Here is a 25,571-nt window from a genome sequence, read left to right on the forward strand (position 1 = left end):
TATTGGGCTTTTCCTCAAAAATATGAGATTCATAAATAAATCACAATTAGCTAGCTTTAAACAGGGTATTGTTCCATGAGTTATACTAATGTTTAACAATTATTTCAAAATACTAATAAGCAAATGTCTAAGTTTGTCCAGCAAGTTAAATGAAAACTTATTTACGAGGCAAAATTTTATCATTTGAAAAGGAACTTGCACTAAGTTTTTGTAGATTTCATCACAAATAATTTATTATTTTAGTTACTATATTTATTTGCATTTGTTTTTTATGCTTGAGACGATCTGACTACCGGTATGTTTTAAAACTGGCTTTCATATCATCTTGGTTTGGGCAAACAAAACTGCATTGCTATTAGAATACTAAAAAAAACTAGTCGATATTATTGCTATAATTGATATTGGCTATTAAGCATCCTGGCAGTCCGGTCACCTCAAATATAAAAAAACATATGCGAATTCAAGAAAAGTATCGATATTTTATAATAAAATCTGGTAAAATGTTGTGCAAGTTAATCTCAAGTTTATTTTCTTGATTTAATTTCCGTTAATATAATATGAGCAATTAGCAGTAACTATAGTTATTGAAGGTTATATTACATATTTTATTCAAGTAAAAGAATTTTTTTGATAAAATTTGATTTTTGAATTTTAAGATTTTCAAAATTAAAATATTTAATTGTGGCTAGTGATTTTCTCTTACTCTTATTGCTACATGAAATAATTTGATTTTTATTGACTTCACCTTTAGCCGATTTTTCTTTATTTGTGTGTAAACTTGTATGACAACACTCACGAGCCAACTGAGCTACACATCTATGTATAAAAAGAATGTTGAAAGTTTTATGTTCCAGAAAATACAACTCAACTGCTACAACTCCACTATCCGATGTAAAAAATCAGATAAGCCATTCCATGATGGATGTGAGTTTGAAGACCTCGATGCTGGGACTAACTATAAATTTTATGTCAAGATTGAGAACAACAAAGGTCAAACCACAAATCAGACAATACACGTTACAACGCTGCCACTTGGTAAGTAACCAAAACATGAAAAACAGAGTTGCTGACTGAATGAGTTTAAGTGCAAATAGATAAAATGGACTAATGAAAATGTCAGATTTATCAAGAAACATGGGCTTTTCGAAATTAGCATGATATTACTGGCTCCTTCCGCAGGTCAGATTAAATGAATTTGATTGTTGTAGTTTATTTTTGTTAATTGTTTAAAAACTAACTTTTTGCTACCATTACCAATTTTTAATTTGTAACTTTCAAAGATGCCATTTCCATTTCAAATGTAAAAGTACAGTTCTATTCCCAGTTTTTGTAAAACTCGATTGTTAATTTGGTGAAAGCTATTACTTTTTACGCAAACAGTTGTATTATCTTGAGTAGGAACAGCGTTTACATTCTCTCTCTGCTCGGGCAGACAAAGTATTAGACAAAGCCAGTCCGATATCTCTTTTTTATATTTGTACCAGTATCGAGAATTTTTTTACTTTGTTATTATTGTAACATTACCAAATCATTGTATATGGTAATCCAGGCAAAACTGATTTAGTTTAGCTACTACTTGGTAATTGTTTCACTTTTACATTTAAACACTTTTATACTTGGTTTCTCAATTCATTTGACCTGCACAAAAAACTGTTCTTTTCGTATGAATTTTGAAAGTTACAGTAGTAACTGTTGTTATATGTTGAATAAAAATAAATCTTTTGTGCAAAGACTTTTATTACTCAGGCAACGCCGAACATTTAACCAGTATTTTTGTAAAGATGATAACTTTTATGGTCCTTGCCATATTTGCACTAGCTGCAATAAGTAAGTCTCCTTCAACAGCACTTTGGGACTTCTTACACATAAAAGGTACAGGATTAGGTGCCCATAATGCAAATGGGCTCAACTTCAAGACAGATATATAGTTATCTGTTGGGGGTAGGTAAATTACATAGTAATGATATTGGGTAAGGTCTGTTAATACTAGATAAATGCAAGCACTTTATTAGTTTATTTCATAATTATTACATATATTGTTTCTGTCAATTATTACTTTGTTTGATCTTTTAGCCCTTACAGATGGACCTGAGGTCACTATAAACTCCTCCTCAACATGTCCTTATCTTCATATCAACAAACCAAATCATTCTAATGGGGTTATCACTGAATATCAAGTACACTGCCTTCCATGCTTTATGAAGTTTAATTTGTATAATTTAATAGGTTTAACTTATGTGAAAGGTTTATAATTTAAACTTAGTAGCAAAAACTCATAATTGCTTAGCAATCAATATGTGATTTTTTCAATGAGCTAAAACTTGCCATATTGTGAGACAAATTTGGATATTTTTGTTTAGCAACTTTGGTGAGTTTTCACTGCTTTTTTAGTTAAATTCAAAAACCGCTGTAATATTAACCTTTTTTATTAAGGTAGAGCTGCAGTGTTTCGCATTCAGTTTAACTCTGACACTTTGTTTCAGCCAATGAAATTTGGTTGATAAAAAACTGATTGATAGATCAACAGCTTCCAACGCATTACTACCTTTGCCTTTACTAAATCTTGTTAGAAAAACCAATCAACAGTGAAACTTTAATATTTTGGTAATTAATATTGATTAGTCACCATTTTGATGAAGCACAGTTTTTAGAACTATTAAAAGAATTGATTGTTATTTTTGCAACATTTTTCATGCTCAGTCGTTTTTGACATACTTGTTTTACTGGTCTACTAAGTAAAATCCCGGCATTGCCTTAGTAATAAAAAAGTATTTTTGAAGAAAACTTATTTTTGTTTACCATATACAATATTTATCATTTTCACTATAAAAAGTCATATCATGAAAAAGGGCTTTTGAGCAGTTTGAACAATATGAAAAACCCAATGAGTTTATAGAGGTTTGTGCATAAAAAACGTTACTGTTGCAGAAGAAGCTCATTTTATTCAAAGTTTTTATGGGCGATACTTGTACTTCCCTGGTGTCTTTCCTGGATACTCTGGCCAAGAGAATAGAATGTACAGACCATTTGTACTCTGGATAATACAATTGTCTATGTGAACAGTATCTAGTTTTTACAGATTCGTCAAAACCTGAAATATGAGTGTAACGGCACATTTAAATTGAAACATCACATTGGAAAATTAAAAATTAAAAAATAGGTAGTGGTAAAAATAAAATAGACAACAAAAGGGTAATATTATTTTAAATAAAAACTGATCATTTGCTGTGCGCTATTAAAAAAGAGCAAATTGTAAAAAGTAAAAGCTTTGGGAGCGATAAGAACGGCTTAGCCTTAAGGGTGTGGGAGCCTTAAGGGTGTGGGAGCCTTAAGGGTGTGGGAGCCTTAAGGGTGTGGGAGCCTTAAGGGTGTGGGAGCCTTAAGGGTGTGGGAGCCTTAAGGGTGTGGGAGCCTTAAGGGTGTGGGAGCCTTAAGGGTGTGGGAGCCTTAAGGGTGTGAGAGCTTTAAGGGTGTGGGAGCTTGTTAGTAGACCTAATGATTTAAATGTTGTGAGATCAAATCCAATACGGAAGTGATATTTTGTTGCTAGTACTTTAATGCTATAACTAGACGGACAAAAGACAGACAACAGACAAACAGTGAAATTTATTTATATTTTTATATATATACATATATATATATATATATATGTTTATATGTACAAGAAGCCGCTAGGTTTTTTCTCACTTTCTGTAGAAATTTTCATACTGATACATAGAAAAGGCATTCCTGGACCTACTGTCACAATTTCTCAGATCAGCTTGGTTTCGCCTACATGTATACTATTGGTTTTTTGACTAAATACATTTTGATAGCTAGTGAAAAGTGTTACAAATATATTGAATTAATAAGCAGTGGGGCTTTCTTTTTTTAGCTCAACAGACTTTTTGTGTGGTGACTAAATACACTTTCATAATAGTAACTATTTAATTATGAATAGCTTTTTATTGACTGTTTTACTTTCAGTTGTCTTTTAAGTATGGCTCAAGGCTTATGTGGCATACCAGTATAGTATGAAACTTCCCAAATAAATTTATGTTGGTAAAAACTGGCAAGCCTGTTATCTTTACAGCATTGCTCTAGTCATCTATGTCAATGTACACTGTGGTTGTCAATGACTGACTCGTTCCTGGCTTGCACTATGAAGGGTGATTTCACCGTACATACCCGATGACCAGCTTCTACTAGCGTGTCTCTAGCTAACCAATGGTGATCATGGCCTATAATTACAGCATAGGAAGCTGATGCTGACCGTTTATATTGATAAACGTTCATTATACATGTATTTATGTGTTCAATGTATTCTGGCCTGTTTGTATGGGTAACACTGTATTGTAGCCCAATATAATTATGAGTAAAACTGGGTATTTTGGCTTGTAGTTTTCACTGCTAATCATGCTGCTAGTCACACTGCTAGTCATACTGCTAGTCATGCTGCTAGTCATGCTGCTAGTCATGCTGCTAGTCACACTGCTAGTCATACTGCTAGTCATGCCACTAGTCATACTGCTATTAATGCTGCTAGTCATACTGCTAGTCATGCTGCTAGTCATGCTGCTAGTCATGTTGCTAGTCATGCTGCTAGTCATGCTGCTAGTCATGCCGCTAGTCACACTGCTAGGCATAATGCTAGTCATACTGCTAGTCATAATGTTAGTCATACTGCTAGTCATACTGCCAGTCATGCTGCTAGTCATACTGCTAGTCATGCTGCTAGTCGTACTGCTAGTCATACTGCTAGTCATGCTGCTAGTCATGCTGCTAGTCATACTGCTAGTCATGCTGCTATTCATGCTGCTAGTCATTCTCTTAGTCATACTGCTAGTCATGCTGCTAGTCATGCTGCTATTCATGCTGCTATTCATGCTGCTAGTCATACTGCTAGTCATGCTGCTATTCATGCTGCTAGTCATACCGCTAGTCATTCTCCTATTCATACTGCTAGTCATACTGCTAGTCATGCTGCTAGTCATGCTGCTATTCATGCTGCTCGTCATACTGCTAGTCATTTTCCTAGTCATACTGCTAGTCATACTGCTATTCACGCTGCTAGTCATACTGCTAGTCATTAAGCTAGTCATGCTGCTAGTCATGCTGCTAGTCCTACTGCTAGTCATACTGCTTGTCATACTGCTAGTCATACTGCTAGTCATACTGCTAGTCATACTGCTAGGCATACTGCTAGTCCTACTGCTAGTCATACTGCTTGTCATACTGCTAGTCATACTGCTAGTCATGCTGCTAGTCATACTGCTAGTCATACTGCTAGTCATGCTGCTAGTCATACTGCTAGTCATACTGCTAGGCATACTGCTAGTCCTACTGCTAGTCATACTGCTTGTCTTACTGCTAGTCATACTGCTAGTCATGCTCGCACTGGTATTAAAGATGAACTTACACAAAATCTTATTAGAAAGTATCAATATTTACTAGCTTTCTAATAGCTTTCATCAGAAAGTGTCAGCACTTTTCTTTCATTTGCAATTATTTTTGATGTTTGAGTCAAGGAAAGGTTTTGCGGTTCCTACTGGCGGTTGGACTTTTTCCTGGTGGTCTGATTTCTAGGATGTTCAAGATTGAAATGAAAAAAAACTTGATCGTAGTCTAAACACTAAAAAAGATGTGCCTAAATGACATCACTAGTTGCTATTCTCTATTGTGTTCAAGTTGAAGCATTTTGCGTCTCTGGTCTGTTAGTCTCTCTGCAACTCTAAACATCATAACCACACTTTCGCTTGATCAGAGCATTTTAACCTCAATCAAGTTTTGTTGATTTCCCTCTTGAAACATCCTGACATTCAGATAACCTCAAACATCAAAAGCAATCACAAATATTACAAAAGTGCTGATACTTTCTGATAAAATCTAATATAATTTTGTGTAAGCTCATTTTTAACACAGTCGTTCATCTTTAAAGACAGTTTACACTCAGTTTACACTCAGTTTACACTCAGTTTACACTCAGTATACACTCAGTTTACACTCAGTATACACTCAGTATACACTCAGTTTACACACAGTTTACACTCAGTATACACTCAGTATACACTCAGTTTACACACAGTTTACACTCAGTTTACACACAGTTTACACACAGTTTACACTCAGTATACACTCAGTATACACTCAGTTTACACACAGTTTACACTCAGTTTACACACAGTTTACATTCAGTTTACACTCAGTTTACACACAGTTTACACTCAGTTTACACACAGTTTACACTCAGTTTACACACAGTTTACACACAGTTTACATTCAGTTTACACTCAGTTTACACTCAGTTTACACACAGTTTACACTCAGTTTACACACAGTTTACACTCAGTTTACACACAGTTTACACTCAGTCTACACTCAGTTTACACTCAGTTTACACACAGTTTAAACTCAGTTTACACTCAGTTTACACACAGTTTACACACAGCTTACACTTAGTTTATTTTCAGTTTACACTCAGTTTACACTCAACAATCGCACTCAATACTTATTAATGTAATCAAATTTTTCTGTCCCCTTGACTATCGCAAATCATGACAGCGTATTAGAGACTTCAACAGGTGAACAGTCTAAAGGTGGAAAATTCTTCTGTACATTAACTATTCTTGCTCATATAAGGCCTAAAAAGAAAATTCAGCATTGCCAAGTCTCATAGCTGACTATATTGAACTAATACTGCCTATTGAAAGCTCTGTCATATTTGATGTCTATGGCTCTATGCATTAAACATAAGTTTTGGTTAAAACATTGAGACAATGTTTGATTAATTGTGAGATTACTGTGTGCATTTACAGTAATATGCATTTACAGCATATTACTGTAAATGCTGAATTTTGTAAGTAGTCGCTGCTGAATAGCATTTTGGTTGCTTACTAAACACAATAATAATAGTAATAATCCTAGTCTTTACTATAATAAGAACCGTGTTTATTTATCTGTCTATAGCCGCAGTTGGCGGTTGGGAAAAAAATGTTGCACCCTGCAAGGTTCGAACTGAAGACTTTTAGTGCTGTAGACCAAAACCCTGAGGACTGCGACACTCAACCATTCTAACTTTAACTGGTATAGTAAATATTAGAGTTGCCCCGATTTTGGTATCGGAATCGGTATCGGTGCCGATATGAGTGTCGAGTATCTGAATCGGTATCGGCCGATCTTTTCTTAAAAAATCTGAACCTTCCGATACTTTTTACAGATCAACCATTTAGCAGAAAACTGTATTTTAGCCTGCTATACTAATAAAAAATCATCAGCTGTAAGCTGCTTACTTTTACTTAATGAATTTCAGGCCTGCCACACAATTTATTTCATGTCTATAGCCTGATCAACACAGCGAAGGAAACTTTTTAGCCAGAACGTAAACAAAAAGTGTGGTATTTCCCAATTACAGCGATAGGTTTTATTGCAAGCAATCACGAACAAGATAACAAAAATGGGAAACAAGAACACAGTGTAATATTTCTATTTACTAGCATTACGAAAGTAATTTAAACATTCGACGCATAAAGTTATCTATCACTCTCTTGATCCTGACGATACAATGGATCGTTTGTATTGTACAAAAAACGGTAACCCCCGTGGCGTATCGGTATGTAGCCTGTCCTCCAACATCTGTTGCAAGGGAATCCCCCTTCAGGACGCTTGGCTACATTGATAATGATGGAAGAAAAGAGACGTCTTACTGAGATAATTGAATCACTAACGGTTTTTAAAAGAAACATTGATTTGCTCTAAACTTGTACAGGCACAGCAGTTCATCTAACAATAGAAGAGGGACTTCGTTATCACAGATAGAACTGTACCACTAACAGTAATTACCTTTATTTACAAATTACAAGAAACATGGACTGTTTTGTTACTACATGCACGGTATGTCAGTATGTGAATATGTATATATTTTTTTCCATAAATGCAAACAAATAAATACAATAATATTCATGTTTTCTTTGCATTATGTTTGTATTTGCATAATAAAATGAGCTACTATCTATGCAACACAAAAGATCTGAATCGGTATCTGAATCGGATTATTTTTCAATTAGGATTGGTATATCGGATCGGTATCTGAATCGGCTGGTGAATTTAGAATCGGGGCATCTCTAGTAAATATGTGGACAATTACCCCATAGTATGGCAAATAGCTCGTGTGGTGCAGTGAATAGCATGCCTGGTTGCAGAACCAGGTTCACCAGTTCAATTCCAGTGAGAAGCAGTTGTTTCATTCGTAAAACCTCATGGCTATAAATAAACATTTGAAAGACAGACACTTACAGATATAGATATCTACATGCTGCCCTTATAAATGCTGTTTACGCTCGCTGGATAATTTTTGTGGAGATCACAATTAACCAATAAATAAATACAATAAACAAAACAATAAATATTTTACTTTCATTTTACTAACAACTGATTCTAATAAGCAGTGTTGATACAATATTTCAGCATAAATTTTTGAAGGCAAATACAAAAATACAAAATTTCAAATAATATTTCAAAACTGTTCTTGAAAAATAATAACCAGTAATTCTACAATCAAATTCATATTAAGGGTAGAAATAAGCAGTGCAGTTTTATTAAGTTCTGTTTGTATCTTTGTACTCAAACAAAACATCATAGAGGGCAAAAGGTCATTATTGGAAAAATTTAACATCTGCTGCTCAGTTCAGTCATGGTTAGTGCCCCTCTAATATAAAGGACATCTATAAGCTGCTCGTCTCTCTGGCAATGAGACTTGTTATTCACTTGGTAGCAATAGCACACGGTTCCAGCATGGTACTAGTGGCAGTACATACAGTAGTAGGCCTACTGCTAGCGTTAGGACATGATGGCGAAGCTATGATTAGGCCTTATTTTATCATCTATTCCTTTGTCATAGGTGATCTAAGTCATGTTTTAGTCGTCTGTCGTCGTTTAGACTGCCTTTCATAATGATGAGATTTGTTGCTATGGTTACCATTGTTGTTGGTGCCAAGAAGAAAGAATTTACTATCTGTATCATGACCTTCATCCGGGCTATCGGTTGTAATCTACAAGCGCCATATAGAAATTCTAACGACTGTGGTGGTAACTCCGTAGTAAACCATACTTCCAGCTGGGTTAATTGAATATAGATGACCACTAATTCCTTTGAAAATTTCCAATTATCTAAAATATTACAGGACTCTGATTTCTACAAGATTACAGAACTCTGATTTCTACAATATTACAGGACTCTGATTTCTACAGTATTACAGCACTCTGATTCCTACAATATTACAGGACTCTGATTTCTACAGTATTACAGCACTCTGATTCCTACAATATTACAGGACTCTGATTTCTACAATATTACAGGACTTGATTTCTACAATATTACAGGACTCTGATTTCATAATTTTGCATGAAACAGTTTCATTGAAAAAATGATATAGGTGGTATTTACAACGCTTTTTAAAAAAATCCTGTGATCAGGGTTCAAGCTGGTGGCCTTCAGTTATAAATACTGACTCTACCACTTGTGCCATTTGCCAACATTCCAAAGATGAAAGATAATCTTTACTATCATAAACGCACTATTCTGTGATGTTTAATAATTCTTCTATGAAGGAAGATTTACACGAGCAGACACACTACGGCTCATCTAACGAGCAAAAGTAGGTCAACCTTCAGCCAAGTTCGATTAACAATCTTAGGATTTCAATTTTCAGTGTAAGTATGCCACGATCTATCAGAGTAAAAACTCAAGAATCCACCTTCGCTTAAATTGAGGACAACTGTCTCAGTGAGCAATTGGATTGTCGTAAAACAGGTTGCGTTGAAAACGTAAGCTATTCCGAGCATCGCTAAGCTTGGCTGGCCGAACGAAAAACCATGTTTAAAGATGTAATTGCGCCGAAAAAGTCGATCAAATAAAATTAAGACCAACATGAAGCTAAGACGCCAGCTACAATTTGATATCATTTTGTCTTTGTAAACTAGCCCTGTAAGCGTTAAAATGAGATCATTTTTGAAACACTTGGATTGAAGCGGGTGTTTTATTTGTGACGCGTATAGTGAGCGTTTATAAAAGAGTCTGTGAGTGAAAAATATACCATCTCTTCGTAAGCCAATCATCAGCATGAACCTTCGATACAGGTCATAATAAATGTTAAGCATGTAATACGCGTTGCCTGTGATCTCGTTATTTAATTTACTGAATTAATTGATATCGTGAATTTACTGCATTACAGCAGCGACACGTTTTATTGACAAACAAGAGAATTGTAACAATGCTTCCAGTTCTAGCGAAGGTAACTCAGAGTTCTCTGAGCATCGGATGATTAAAGATTGGGGCAGACAGTTTATGGTTAGAGTGGACAGACGTCAGCAGCGTTATTCTGCAGAGGAAGATAGGAGGCTGGATGTAAATTTATCTTTAACTTTGAGTCTCCTATGTATATACTAAACTAAAGGTAATAATTTTACTACTCATGAATACTTTTACTAATTAATAAAATTACAACTTTTTGTTATAACCAATCATCATTTCATAACTTTTTTATCATTTCACCTAGATATAATATTTGCTTTAAACTTTATTTGGAAGTTTTAGCTAGTAAATTAGATTTATGATTAGAATTTATGTTCACTTCTCACTTGTAGAAAATGAGAAAAATCGATTGATCAATGCTCATCTTTAGTTCCCAAAAATAAAGCGTTGAATTGTTGGCTTGGCGTACGTATGCTTTTGTTAAACATTTGTTCATTTTGCAATTTTACACGCTCAAGCTAACTTCCAAATTGAAAGCTTTCTGTAGATACACCTTAGAACAACATGTTCATGAATGACATATATTTATTACATTTGTTTTATTGATTACAGGATGTTTATGTGGCGCCACCAGTGGAGCAGTTGTGTCACTGTGGAAACTGCCATACACGTTAAAGAGAGACAGGAATTTGTGCTGCACAAACCATGATATGTTTTGTTTGAGTTTACTGCAGTAGAGAAATTTGTCTTATTATATGAGCTGAAACTATGTGAGTGGCCACGAATTTGATGGATGTTTTCAACAAAAACTTTTGCTGAGATGAAAATTGTTTGGTTTGTAAAAATTATATAATAAAATAATAATGTTGAAGATAATGCAAAACATGATTTGCAGAACAAATTGAATACATCAAAGCTCTGTTGCCATCTGTGCTGGAATCTTCTCTGATATAGATAGGTTTATGAAGTGTAATCAGAGTTGTATTGACAGGTACTTTTGCATAGCTCAACACATTGCAACATACCAAATATTAAGAGCTCAAATCAAAATATTTTATGCTCCACGCTACCAAGCGAAAACAGATGAGTCCCCAACCCGCCAACCAGGTGCAAAAATGGCTTTATTAACCCTTTGCCAGAATCCAGAATAGGTTGGTTGATTGATTTCAAAGAAATTGACGTTTGCATTCACTACTTCAGTCAACTCATAAAACCATTTGTTTTGTGCTTGTATCAACTAATCACATGTGCCCAGTAATTTTTTTTCTACAAATTAATACTAATAAGGACTAGATAATGTTGACTATACATGAAACTTTTAGGGGTGCAGTTGGTTTCACCATATATTCGAACATATTATTTTTAAAGATGCGGCTTGCTTATCTTATTTAGTAGCTAGTTTCCAGTGTGGTTAACAACTGAGAACTTAACTGATACAAAAGTCACGATGAAATAAGTTGACTCGACAACCGAATTACCGCAGACCGGCAGAATCGTAGTCGGTACTCCGATTTTTACACAGCATTTAGAGGAAACTATTATGACAAATTTTTAATTATCCTTATTTGAGACATTTATAATAATGTATCTGTAGCTAGATTTAAATATTTTATTCTAGCAATCATAAGCAAATAAAAAATAAAATATACTTATGCCAATAGAGGCGCATAGGACTAGACTTTTATTGCAATAGCCGATATGAGTACGAGAGATTGTCTCGGTATGATGATGTACGGTATAGAGTCTCACTCTATACCGTACATCATTATGGGCAAGTCTGTGCACATATTTTTTCTGAGCAATTTTACCACAAATCAATTTTTGTCTATTTTAATACTCAAATATCTTGACAATGAGATCCCTAAAACAACAAACATCATCTCAAATAATAGAAAAATGACAATACTTACTGTTAAATCAACTAAAATTTACCGCAATCCCATCTTTAATATTTTTTAGTTTAGTAAAAATGGCTTGAAAGAAAAAAGTTATTGTTCTTGCAGTTTGACCAAAACAGAGACACACAGACAGACATTCACTAATATAAAAATGTAATGGTCAGAAGTATCTTACGTAATGTTGAAGAATTTTACCAGCAGAAATAAATTTAGGCCACTGTTAACAATTTTTCTTTACATACATTTTGAACCGGAAATTTAAAACATTTGGAAACCATAATGCTATGCTGTGATATCTGAGTGGAAAGAAAACTAACTGGTCTGTTTTTTTAGCAAAATTAAAAGCCAATATTCTAAAATTACTGTGCATTAGATCTGTTAACTTCATGATCTGTTAATTTTATGATCTGTCAACTCCATCTGTTAACTCTATGATCTGTTAACACTATGATCCATGATCCATGTTTTTGTATAGGTACTAAGGCTAGCCGTTGTAAAGGCCTTCCATAGCGAAAGAGTCAATAAACATACTATTAAATCAAATGCTATTTATAAAACATCGTAAAAACTAAATCATTATTACAGAAGATTGAAATTGATAAACCAAGGTTGTTGTTGTTACTTCGCCTCGGAGACACGTAAACATAAGGGAAAGCTTGGTATTGTGTAAGCTCGGTATTGTGTAGGCTCGGTATTCTGTAGACTCGGTATTGTGTAGGCTCGGTAACGTGTAGGCTCGGTATTGTGTAGGTTCGGTATTGTGTAGGCTCGGTATTGTGTAGGCTCGGTATTGTGTAGGCTCGGTATTGTGTAGGCTCGGTATTGTGTAGACTCGGTATTGTGTATGCTCGGTATTGTGTAGGCTCAGTATCGTGTAGGCTCAGTATTGTGTAGGTTCAAAAATGAGGTGATGATAGAAATACCCTGTTTAGTATCGTGTAAAGAATCGTAATTGCACTTTCGCTTGATCTGAGCGTTTTAATAGTGATAAAGTTTGATCAATTTTATCTTAAAACATCCTGGCCATCAGATCACCTCAAACATCAAAACCAATCACAAATGATAGAAAAATACCGATACTTTTTGATAACATCTACTAAAATCTGTAAGTTCAACTTTGAAAATTGAAGTTATGTTGAATAAAGTTTTGGCCGTAACTGTATCTATACTAGTAGGCATGATCTTTTTTTCTCAATTTTGTTTGCAAGCGGGTTCAAATATATAGAAAATCAACTTTAAGAAATTTGTTCATAAGTGAATTTTAAAATTCTCTCTCAAAGCCATCCAAGAGATCTACTCCCAAGAACATGTGAAATCGATAGTTTAACTTCTGAACTGTTTAAATTATACTTAATAATTCCTTGGTGCTAGTTCAGTTTTACTTATTACAAACCGTCAGCTACAAACGAAACACCCGTGCGATGCGCCAAGTTTGTGCCATGGAAACAGCCTTAGCGAACCACATTTTCAAGGTACAATCTTGACATAATGCATCACGCAACCATTTTTCTACTATAGCACCCTACCAAAACATGATCTGCTTGTGGTCCCAGCATAGCGCTACGGGTTTGGCGCACCCAGATGTCTCTACACTATTCCTGTATGGAAACTTAGTAAACATGTGATATAGCAACTCTAGAATCCATATTTGATTCCATTGTATGATATAGATTGTATATCAATACATATATATTGATATACGATTATATGTATATATACAATCATACGTCTAACATACATATATATTGATGTATGATTATATGTAAGAGAAAGAATTATGCAAGTTTCAGCTTACTTTGATGTCAGACTGCGATCTGACTGGGGCTCTAGCATCATATCTTGCTGTTTGCCGTTTAGATGCCGGTCGCAATACATATCTGCAGTAATAATATTATCTTACAGACAACAGATAATTACATACACAAAGGCAATAAGTACAGAATTGGTTTATCGCACCATTGTCATTGGTTTATCGCACCATTGTCATTGGTTTATATACACTCTGTTTCCATGACATGGCTAATCTACAAGAAATCTTTCACGATTATATAACCTGACAGGGTAAAAATGCTCTCTACAAATTTAAAACAAATTTAACTAAAACACATAAACCTCCCTCATACGCTCCAGTGAGATCCCTTCATGCGAATCATTGTGACTGCGGTTGTCACGGTTCCATGTTTTCTTACTCTGTTTTGTGAAATGTAAAAGTGTAAATGGTTTGTGAGACCCTCCATCATGCCTCATACACACTCGAGTAGATTTTGAATTTAAGGAAATGAAGTGGATGCTTGAAAACTTTATTAGTTTTCTAGTTTCCATTTGCACATTTTCACTTCTTTGTTTTTTCACTGATCCTGATTAACCATGACAAATGAGAGACCACTGTACCCTGCTATGTACACTGTACTCTGCTATATACACGGTACAATGCTATGTACACTGTACACTGCTATGTACTGTATAATACTATGTACACTGGTATGTACACTGTACGCTGCTGTGTACACTGCTATGTAGGCCTACACTGTAAAATGTTATGCACACTGGCATGTACACTAGTATAATACTATGTACACTGCTATGTACACTGTACACTGCTATGTACACTGTACACTGTTATGTACACTGTTATGTACACTGTATAATGCTATGCACACTGGCATGTACACTAGTATGTACACTGTACACTGCTATGTACACTGCTATGTACACTGTACACTGTTATGTACACTGTTATGTACACTGTATAATGCTATGCACACTGGCATGTACACTAGTATGTACACTGTACACTGCTATGTACACTGGTATGTACACTGGTATGTACACTGTACGCTGCTGTGTACACTGGTATGCTGGTGACTGGATTATTATGTTCCTAAAGCTGATTCAAGTTTATAATTGAAACAAGCAGAGTCAGTAAACGCTCTGATAGTCGAACATAAGTTATTTATTAAGTCTAATAATTTCCAAAGCGGGAAAACCAAATGGTTATCGCCATGGCAAGGAATAACACTCTGAATTTGTTCAACGCAAATAAAATGTTGGAAATTGAACGAGAATGGAATTCACTTTATACTTATCTTGTAGAGAATTTTATTTTGAATAAGATGCTTTTTACAGTAAAACAATATCTGCTTTTATTTTCGAGATATTGCTTAAATACTAGCAGCAGATCGGTTTTTCGAAAAATTCGTTTTAATTAATTCGGGCAGAATATTCATTCGGTAAGATTTGAATGCGGTAGTGAAAGAGTTAATGCACTATAATTACCAACGCTCATTGGTCTATACCGAGGGTGTTAAACTCATTATCACCAAAGGCCACATCAGCGTAATGGCTGTCCTCAAAGGGCCAGATGTAACTTATAATTGTAACAAAATGTAATCGAATAATGTAAAATAGCTTTAACTAGTCTTTGATATTAAACAACTCTGACTTTACTACTTAAAGTTGCAAACAGAACAGTTGCACAGCAAAACATGCAGAACACTTGTTTTCGAAAAAAAATCAAAACAATTACACAATACCCATTAACATAGGCATACTTTCTGTAAAATCAAAAATTATGAGCTGCTAAGAACATGAATTTGTTTGCATACACACATTATACCCACGAACACTAAATAATTGCAACAGCAGCAACACAAAATCACTATGTAAGCAGCAAAAAACAAATTATTATTTGCTATTTGCAGAAACAAAGTTAGACTTGCACAAAAAAAAGCAAAATATAGTGTTTGACTAAAATTACTTATTTATTACATATAATACAAAGTTATGAATATTATTTATACATATAAAGTTAGTCATGAACATGAAAGTCACGAAACTAATTTCGAATCTTTCCTCGCCAGTACTTTCCTTCAAAGCATAGCAAATCTACATCCCAATATAACACAAATAAACTGCCATAAACATGTTTCAACTAATAAAAATATGTTCAGTAACTCTGTTCTTGACTTTTCAGACTTCAGGTGCAGCGCTAAGGATCAATATGATCCTATCGAAATTGAATGATAACTTTAGTCTGACTACAGCTGACAGCCTAAAAAGGGCATTGTTATTCGAGCATAACAATTCAAATTGACAAAAATAAAAGTTAGTAAAAATTTGAAACATTAAAAGTAATGTTTCGATTTGATTTATGCAATCTTTCTCTGTCTTACCCCTTTTGAATCTGCATATTTACTTCTGGAGTTAAAAGAAAATTGATTGCAAATGATAAATTTTAAAGTGACCGCGATGATTTTCGGTTTAGTTAGATGTCAAAATGGGTGTAGTATTTTAGATATAACTTTTGCCAGAGAAATCATTGAAGCATATTTGTACGTTTGTTTGATTAGCCAGAAAATTTTATTTCTGACTAATCAAAATTATTCTTATGTAATTTAAAAATAACGATACAAGGAATAGATAAATTTCAGAGGCAAGATAACTCATGTTGGGTGCCTAGCAACGTTATCAATATGGCAGTTAACTCCGTCTTGTGCGAATGAGTAATTAAGCTCTCGCGGGCCACATAAAATGACGTGACGGGCCACATGTGGCCCGCGGGCCGTGTGTTTGACACCTGTGGTATAGACTATAGTAACTATAGTCTATACAATGATATGCTATGGCATAGTCTGACCAGGGTTTTCCCTAGCCTAGAATCTTCCTCTACTACATCGCAATTCCTGGGGAGAACCCCGAATCTGGTCTAGCAGACAAGTTGGGACCAATTAAATCAAAGGGGTAGAATAACTTACATTATATCTCCTTTCTCTATTGGCAGATCATACGCTGGGTTTATTATCACATATGACACTTCTCTCTGTTTTCCCAACACGCTTTCACTGTCTACAAAAACATGACTGACACTATTCAATTGTGTCACCTAATGAACTCCCACAAACCGAATCTTTTCACAATCTTTGCTATGATAAAAGCAGCGTTCGTCCGTCTATCTGAAGCCATGCTTAAAGGTAAAAAAAATGGATGTCACACAAGAATTGGACTGCACCATTTGGTTTGGAAGATGAATACACTAACCAGTGCACCGCACAGCCACCTTGGGTTACCCAGCTACCCCAATTATTATAAGCAACTATTCTTGAGCAGTTGATTGCACAAAGGAGCAGCCGTAATTGAGTAGTAAAGTGTCCGGCTTATGATCAGTAAAGACGGGTTCCCATATACGTCGCAAAGCACCGGCGACACACCGCAGGCTATCAGCGATGAAATGGGAGCGTATGCGCCGAGGGCCGCCAAGGACCGCCGGTGGTTGCCGGCGGCATCGCAATAGTTTAGCCCTGTTCAATTTTTGCAAATGGCCGCAGGCAAAACATTCCCGAAATGCACTCTACGGGTAAAGGCCACCATTATAGGAACGGCATGGCGAGCGAACATTTTATTTGATTACGCAATTATGTTTATGATATTATTAACGATGTGGCTTTATGTGATCATATCCCGCAGAGCCTAGCCTCGCAAGCGTTTTGCTGCGCATGTTACTGCCAGAGCCTAGCAATCGATATGGGAACCAGGCTTTAGTCAGTGAATTGAGTCACATAAGGACCATTGGTGGTATTAGAAAGGGCATCCTACTACAATCGCTCATGCGCCAAATACGGTCATCGACGACCAAACCAGCTTCCCATCTGCGCTCCAGCGTTGATAAAGAGGGTGGCTAGCAGCCCTGCAGGACCAAAACAAAACCTGACAAAGGGCAGATGAACTCCTCTGCGAGCCAACAACCAGCTAGCTACAGCTGGTGCTTCACTAAAAACACAATGACAAGTGTGTTGTATTAAAAGGTAATGGTAAACCACTGTTTAAACCTGCCAAAAAATTCATGGTTATAAGAAGTGGGGGAGAACCATGATCTCCTTTGTCCTCGCAGTACATGAAGGAGTACAGGGGAGAGTACATGGTACCTCAAGAGGGAGTTCATGGTACCTCAAGAGGGAGTAAATGGTACCTCAGAAGGGAGTACATGGTGTCTCAAGAAGGAGTACATGGTACTTGAAGAGGGAGTACATGGTACCTCAAGAGGAAGTACATGTACATGGTACCTCAAAAGAGAGCACATGGTACCTCAAGAGGGAGTACATGGTACCTCAAGAGGGAGTATATGGTACCTCAAAAGAGAGCACATGGTACCTCAAGAGTGAGTACATGGTACCTCAAGAGGGAGTATATGGTACCTCAAGAGGGAGTACACGGTACCTCAAGAGGGAGTACATGGTACATCAGGAGGGAAAGAGACTTGCAATAACAGTTTTATACTGACAAATGTTTCTGAACAATTTATGTTGAGCTGATACATCAAATGGCATATTATACATTTTTGGGCTATGACAACTACATGTGAAATAGATTGTTTAAATTACAAAGTACATGTTTAAATATTTTTATAAATAAAACAACTGCTATCTTAATACCTTAAAAAGCTGTTTAAAGATGTACAGAAATCTTTAAAAAAAACAACGTTATTTCCTTGCTTCAAACAGAAAAAAAAGTAATATTTTTCAACCATTTTTACAAAAATAATTGTATTGTGTAAATACATCAAATTAGCTAAAAATTTATATTTAGTTTTACTCGTTATTAGTTGTTCATTTGTTACTAGTTGAATGTCTGGCGTTGCACAAGTAATGAAATAATTACCCTACGAATTTGAGTAACTTAAGCTGGTAACTTAAGCTAGAAACTTATGCTGGTAACTTAAGCTAGTCTAAATCTTTATTACAGTAAAAGCAGTGCTTGAAACCAGCTTAATAACTACTGCGCTTGTAGGCCTCATCATGCCTCAACGAGTAAGAACTAAGCTTTCATTTATTTTGTTTAACTTAATCAATATTATAACCATATCTTCATTTTGCCTAATGTTATATTTCGACTTATTGATGAAACAAAATACACACATACACACACATCTAAAATATTACTGTTTTTTGTGTACTTGGTTCACTATAGATGAAGTGTAAATAAACAGAATTGTTACGTGATATTTAACATGTAATAGTTATCAGATACAGCGAGCAGTTGTGGCCTAATGGTCTAAAATGTCTGACATACATATAAAAGGGCTAGGGTTTGATTCCCAAAGATGACAATGGTGGTAAAGAAATGATGGAAAATCTTAAAATGCTCTCCACAACGGGGCATTGTCTCCAGTCATCAAGGTTCCCTTGCATGACTTGAGACAATGCAAAGGAACCATGATGACTGGAGACTAGACTTCAATCATCAAGGAGCATCTAGAAGCTGGAGGGAACCTGGATTCCCTTGCAGCTAGACTCAATCATGTCCAATCAAGGTAACAGAACTATCGTTTGTGTGAAAATTACACAGGCATTCACACACACACACACCACTTACTGTAGTCATGCGGGGAAAGATTTAGACTTTGCATGCATCCTTTTACAAGCTGTACTATCTCTTCCTTGTCGGTGCTTGAAGCCAAACTCTGCATCTCAGCATCTCTTTCTATCTGTACACTCTAAAGCATAAAAACATGTGTATAACATAGCTCAAGTCGTATGCTGAATTTGTAAAAGCTAGTATAATATACCATAACTAATACATATTATGTATTTAGTTATAACTTTTCTGTGGCAACAAACATGCAGCAAAAATGATGTTTTTAAAACATAATAATTCCCATAGGAGCAACGATGTCCTCATTCCAGTAGAGTATGATGATGCCATACATATTGACATCTTTGACATTTGACATCAGCTGATGTATACAATTACAGAAATTTCACTGTTAAGACATTTTTACATGTCTTTCAAGGATGAATTAAAACAGTAATTTTAGCGAGCTACAGCTGTTATCATTGATAATTTGTATAACAGATCACATAAGGTAGTTTTTGCAATAAATTTGCTAAAATAAAAAATTACTTCAACGTGATTTTAGTTTATAATCAAAAACCAACTACTACTGACACTTTACTATAAATAGCCTCTAGCATTGAATCACTGACATTGTATATGAGTACAACTTATTACCTATTCTAGTCTTGTCACCATTAAACTTGAATATAGAAAACTTGTACCTCCAATTTGCTCCAATTATATGGACATAAGGCTAGAAGTAATGATTGGATGGAATGGCTACAAATGTTCAAAGAATACCTGAGCGTTTTAACCGGATCAAATTTTATCTATTTTAATCTTGAAACATTCTGACAGTCAGTTATTATTAAACATCAACAAAAATCAACAGTTGCAAATGATAGAAAAATATCGATACTTTCAGATAAGCTAATTCATCTATAAAATGATTTTTAAATTCACATTATATTGTGAGGGACCATATTGTGAGAGATCATATTGTGAGAGACCATATTGTGAGAGACCATATTGTGAGAGACCATATTATGAGAAAGACCATATTGTGAGAGAGACCATATTGTGAGAGAGACCATACTGTGAGAGAGACCATATTGTGAGAGACCATATTGTGAGAGACCATATTGTGAGAGACCATATTGTGAGAGACCATATTGTGAGAGACCATATTGGCTACAGTACATGAAGATAGGTGCTATAACATAAAGCAAAGAACAATCTGCAAGCATGCATACTGGTGGGTCTGAAAGCATGCATACCGGTGGGTCTGAAAGCATGCATACCGGTGTGTCTGCAAGCATGCATACCGGTGTGTCTGCAAGCATGCACACGGGTGGGTCTGCAAGCATGCATACTGGTGGGTCTGCAAGTATGCATACCGGTAGGTCTACAAGCATGCATACCGGTGTGTCTGCAAGCAAGCATACCGGTGTGTCTGCAAGCATGCATACCGGTGGGTCTGCAAGCATGCAAACCGGTGGGTATGCAAGCATGCATACCAGTGTGTCTGCATGCATGCAAACCGGTGGGCTTACCGATCCAGAGAGTGTAGATTTCTGAGTTCTGTATATTCCGATTGGAATAGCAAAGTTGCTACTTGAGCAGAGTTTCTGGTAGAGTCTTCCATAAGTGTTTAACCACTGCTCATCCTCCCCCAATTCTATCTGCAAGATGGTAGAACTATTTATAAGGAGATATATTTACTATAATATTTACTATATATTATTTACTATAATAAGAACCGTGTCTGTTTATCCATCCAAAGCCATAGTTGACGCTAGGGAGAAAATATTACATCACAGAATATTTAAACTCAAAATGGGTAGACTCAGCATGATAGACCAATGCTCAAATAACTGCTTTGACATTCTTAATAGCAACTTTATGATACTTATATGTATAGTTATTACATCTGATGGTTCCTCATGGCACACCAAGCTGTCAGTGTATTAGCACATTTAAATGATAGAAAATATGAAAAAATCCATGATCCATAATAGTTTGTTATTCATGTTAAAAACTTGTTAACTGTTTACGGTATCTAATAATGCACCGGTGTGCATGCACCGGTCTAATAATGTTAACAGAGTTTCTAATGAAAATTGTAAAAAGCCGTAGACATGATTTTGGTAAAAACTCGTGATTCATAGATAATTGGTCAAAAAAATCTTAACAAGTTCTAGTATCACCAGTTTGAGCTCCAGCAACGTTGGAGCTTGCCCAGTAAGCTGCTAACATATCTATGAAGGCTCAACACTATATCGCTGTATGTCTGTGTTGTCCTCTCTTCAGTTATTCGTAGACTATATGCATCGTACACGTGCCATCGTCGAGGCAACTCGGATACGTCGGTAAAGATCACGGATGTCAAACTTTTCTGATAATCTCCGAGCATCCGCGACAGCTTGTGTGCTGAACACCACCTCGGCGATGATGATTGGCAGTCACAGGTTGCTCAACCTATATTTTCCTTCATTACGGTTACTGCAGGGCTAATTGCACTGTATGAAGAGTATGCTATGTCACCAACTATTCTTTCATGTAACTGCACTGTATGAATAGTATGCTATGTCACCAACTATTCTTTCATGTAACTGTACTATATGAAGAGTATACTATGTCACCAACTATTCACTCATGTAACTGCACTGTATGAAGAGTATACTATGTCACCAAATATTCACTCATGTAATTGCGATGTGTTTGTGCTAGTGTGCAAATTGTTATTATAGACGATCACATAAGTGTTGTGGGATTAACACTGACGCAGCGCAGCGATATAGTGTGAACCAGCCTAATTTGCTTCAACTCTCTCAGAGGCAGATACTCACTGAGGTCAGGAATCCAGATCCCTTTTCTTGGTCTATTCCACACATCAGTCTGACAATAGTAGTCAGGTACTCTTTGACAAAGGCCTGGTAAAGCAAAGTGTCTAACATCGACGCACTGAAGACATTACCAGCTGAGAATGGCAGTCTAAACATGTATGACATGTGAGAGCCCTGTCGTTTTACCTCCTGTAATATATATCATATACACTATATATTTCATATATCATATGATGTACGTACATGTCTTATTATAATAAAGATTTTATATATAGATATTTATAAAATTTTTACTCTAATAAATCAAGTCCATCTGTCCAAAATCATGCTAAGAGTGTTAAAAAAACTGCTTCAAACAGAAATTGAACTCAGATATTCAATTCTACACACAGGCGCACTAACCACTGCACCACTCTGTCACCTGTCACATCATGAAATAATTATAGGCATAGTTATTAGAGATGACGAGCTCACACGGCAATCGGGACTGCCAGAAAACTGGAGATGAATAATTTAGTATTAATAACAATTTGGAAATTTACACAAATTCCAACCTGAACTACTGCAAGATAATGAATACATGAAGCTCATATGTTAATTACTGTTGTATATTCAACAATAGTCTCAGTTATTAGTTATATATGAGATCTTAGCCTAAGATTCTGTTGCAGGGATTTGATACTGTGGGTAGAGAGGACACCCATCCTATACTACATACTAGTAGCGCTAATAGGAAGGCTGGTCCCAACAGCATGAGGTGATCAGAGTATAATGAAGAAGAACAGTAACATGGAGTGATGATGATGGAAATAATGGGAAGGAAGATAGATGGGGTCACAGGCTGTCGGTTTGAACTTTAGTCAGTCTGGTCTGATGCAGTGCAAATTAAGCGCTGCCAAGGTCTAGTTACCTCATGACCTGTGTTTAACAGGTCATGGTTCAATTCCCTAAAAGGTCCCCGTGGTAACAGGAATGGCATCCAACTTGAAAGTACTCTCTGCAGATGAGCTCACCTAGTATCAAACTTGATGAGTTAAGGTCACAGAGGTCACAGAGGTCACAAGGTCACCGAGCCAATAGAGCAAGAGTCGCTATTATTAATCAAGCCAATCAGATCTTATAAATGATCATTGAAGGCTAGTTTATGATATCTGATTGGCCACAACAAACAAATATTGAAATTGTATTTTGATGTTGTACAATGTTTTTTTTTTATAATTTTCAACTATACAAAATTGCTAATTTTTGATGTTAGAATCAAACTGAAAAGCAAGTGTTGACAATCAGATCCCACAAATATTTAATAGTCAAGATGTGCTACCAATATCAATGGATATTTCAAATGACACTTGAACAAGGGAGTGTAATTTTTACCTTCTCAAGGCGAGAGAGCTGGAGTGCATAGTCATCATCGGCTCTGAACTGCATGAATCTCATGTTGGAAGACTGGGATAGCTCTGTGATTATTTTTGCTCCAGGAAACAGTCTGCAAGCGTCAAGCAGCAAGGAATAAAAACACAAAAACGTTTTTCCCTATCATTTCATTGAAACACATTGTTTTGCGATTATGTTTATATTGCACTGAAGACCGTGTTTTACAACTCAAATATATTAATGCTATTATTGAATACTTTCAAAATTATTCTCAGAAAACTGTCTTATTTGTAATAAGTTGATTACTTTATGGGCAATAACTAACTTCAACCAAAAATGTTTTGCAAATTATTGCCTAACAGGGATCACGCAAAACAAAAAGAGAATCGAAAAAACGGGGCTTGTGAGTCATATATAATCAAGGGAATTAGTGAGTCATATATAATCAAAGGACTCAGTGAGTCATATATAATCAAGGGACTCAGTGAGTCATATATAATCAAGGGAGTCAGTGAGTCATATACATGTATAATCAATGGAGTCAGTGAGTCATATATAATCAAGGGAGTCAGTGAGTCATATATAATCAAGGGAGTCAGTGAGTCATATATAATCAAGGGAGTCAGTGAGTCATATATAATCAAGGGACTCAGTGAGTCATATATAATCAAGGGAGTCAGTGAGTCATATATAATCAAGGGAGTCAGTGAGTCATATACATGTATAATCAATGGAGTCAGTGAGTCATATATAACCAAGGGAGTCAGTGAGTCATATATAATCAAGGGAGTCAGTGAGTCATATATAATCAAGGGACTCAGTGAGTCATATATAATCAAGGGAGTCAGTGAGTCATATATAATCAAGGGAGTCAGTGAGTCATATACATGTATAATCAATGGAGTCAGTGAGTCATATATAATCAAGGGAGTCAGTGAGTCATATATAATCAAGGGAGTTAGTGAGTCATATATAATCAAGGGAGTCAGTGAGTCATATACATGTATAATCAATAGAGTCAGTGAGTCATATACATGTATAATCAATGGAGTCAGTGAGTCATATATAATCAAGGGAGTTAGTGAGTCATATATAATCAAGGGAGTCAGTGAGTCATATATAATCAAGGGACTCCGTGAGTCATATATAATCAAGGGACTCAGTGAGTCATATATAATCAATGGACTCAGTGAGTCATATATAATCAAGGGAGTCAGTGAGTCATATACATGTATAATCAATGGAGTCAGTGAGTCATATATAATCAAGGGAGTCAGTAAGACATATATAATCAAGAAAGTAGGAGAGTCATATATATATATTTATATTATATATATATATTTATATCTTGCCAGTTGTGAGCTGCACTGATGAGGCTCAAATTACTAATAAGATCTATAAACAAGATATTATGAAATAAGATAATGCAGTAAGCACATATTACAGTGATATAACTGTATTATATGACATTGTTGAAGACATTCTTCTGCATTAGACGATAGTGCACTATACCTCATCTTACAATGATGAAATACTTTAAGCTTCTAGCTGTAAAATTATGCATTACACAAAACCACTAGTACTATATTATGAAATTATGAAAAGCCTTGTCGGTGTCTATAAACAAGCTATACTACTAACCTAAACAGTGTCTGTACCGCAACGATAGTATTACAGTCAGACAGATACTCGTCTTCAGCTGAGTTGGATGTCTCTTTGTTGACTACGACAATGTTGTCTGCGTAATTAATACCGGCTTTCAGCCAGTCATCCAGTCTGTAACCAACCAATAATAATGAGCCGCAGTAGTATATCCTCGGTAAACATCAAACTTATTAAAATATTTACAATAATAAGGGTTTTTTCCGTCTGTCCAAAGCAATGACAAAAAAGGTT

The 25,571-nt window shown here is 35.6% G+C and overlaps 2 protein-coding genes across 2 annotated transcripts in view; both read right to left on the reverse strand.

Moving 5' to 3' along the window:
• Positions 1–4,286: 4,286 nt before the first annotated feature.
• LOC137400396 (uncharacterized) lies at positions 4,287–5,369 on the reverse strand. The gene has a single exon (XM_068086724.1). The coding sequence runs from the start codon at positions 5,367–5,369 to the stop codon at positions 4,287–4,289; it is 1,083 nt and encodes a 360-aa protein (XP_067942825.1).
• Positions 5,370–8,329: 2,960 nt separating this feature from the next.
• LOC137401157 (potassium channel subfamily T member 2-like) overlaps positions 8,330–25,571 on the reverse strand; it is a 128,753-nt gene continuing 111,511 nt past the window's right edge. Inside the window, exons 24-31 of the mRNA XM_068087537.1 lie at positions 25,317–25,451; positions 23,676–23,787; positions 22,305–22,490; positions 21,009–21,137; positions 19,495–19,615; positions 16,881–16,971; positions 13,922–14,003; positions 8,330–9,026 (exon numbers count right to left, since the gene is read on the reverse strand). Of these exons, the coding sequence (XP_067943638.1) occupies positions 8,886–9,026; positions 13,922–14,003; positions 16,881–16,971; positions 19,495–19,615; positions 21,009–21,137; positions 22,305–22,490; positions 23,676–23,787; positions 25,317–25,451 (997 nt within the window). The 3' untranslated portion in view covers positions 8,330–8,885. The remainder of the gene's footprint in view (positions 9,027–13,921; positions 14,004–16,880; positions 16,972–19,494; positions 19,616–21,008; positions 21,138–22,304; positions 22,491–23,675; positions 23,788–25,316; positions 25,452–25,571) is intronic.

The sequence above is a fragment of the Watersipora subatra genome, chromosome 7 (genome assembly GCF_963576615.1).
Source record: "Watersipora subatra chromosome 7, tzWatSuba1.1, whole genome shotgun sequence".
NCBI classification, from domain to species: domain Eukaryota; kingdom Metazoa; phylum Bryozoa; class Gymnolaemata; order Cheilostomatida; family Watersiporidae; genus Watersipora; species Watersipora subatra.

What these genes read in the sequence shown, in the direction of transcription:
- LOC137400396 (XM_068086724.1), bottom strand. Translation starts at nt 5,369, where the DNA reads ATGACTAGCAGTATGACTAGCAGTAAGACAAGCAGTATGACTAGCAGT.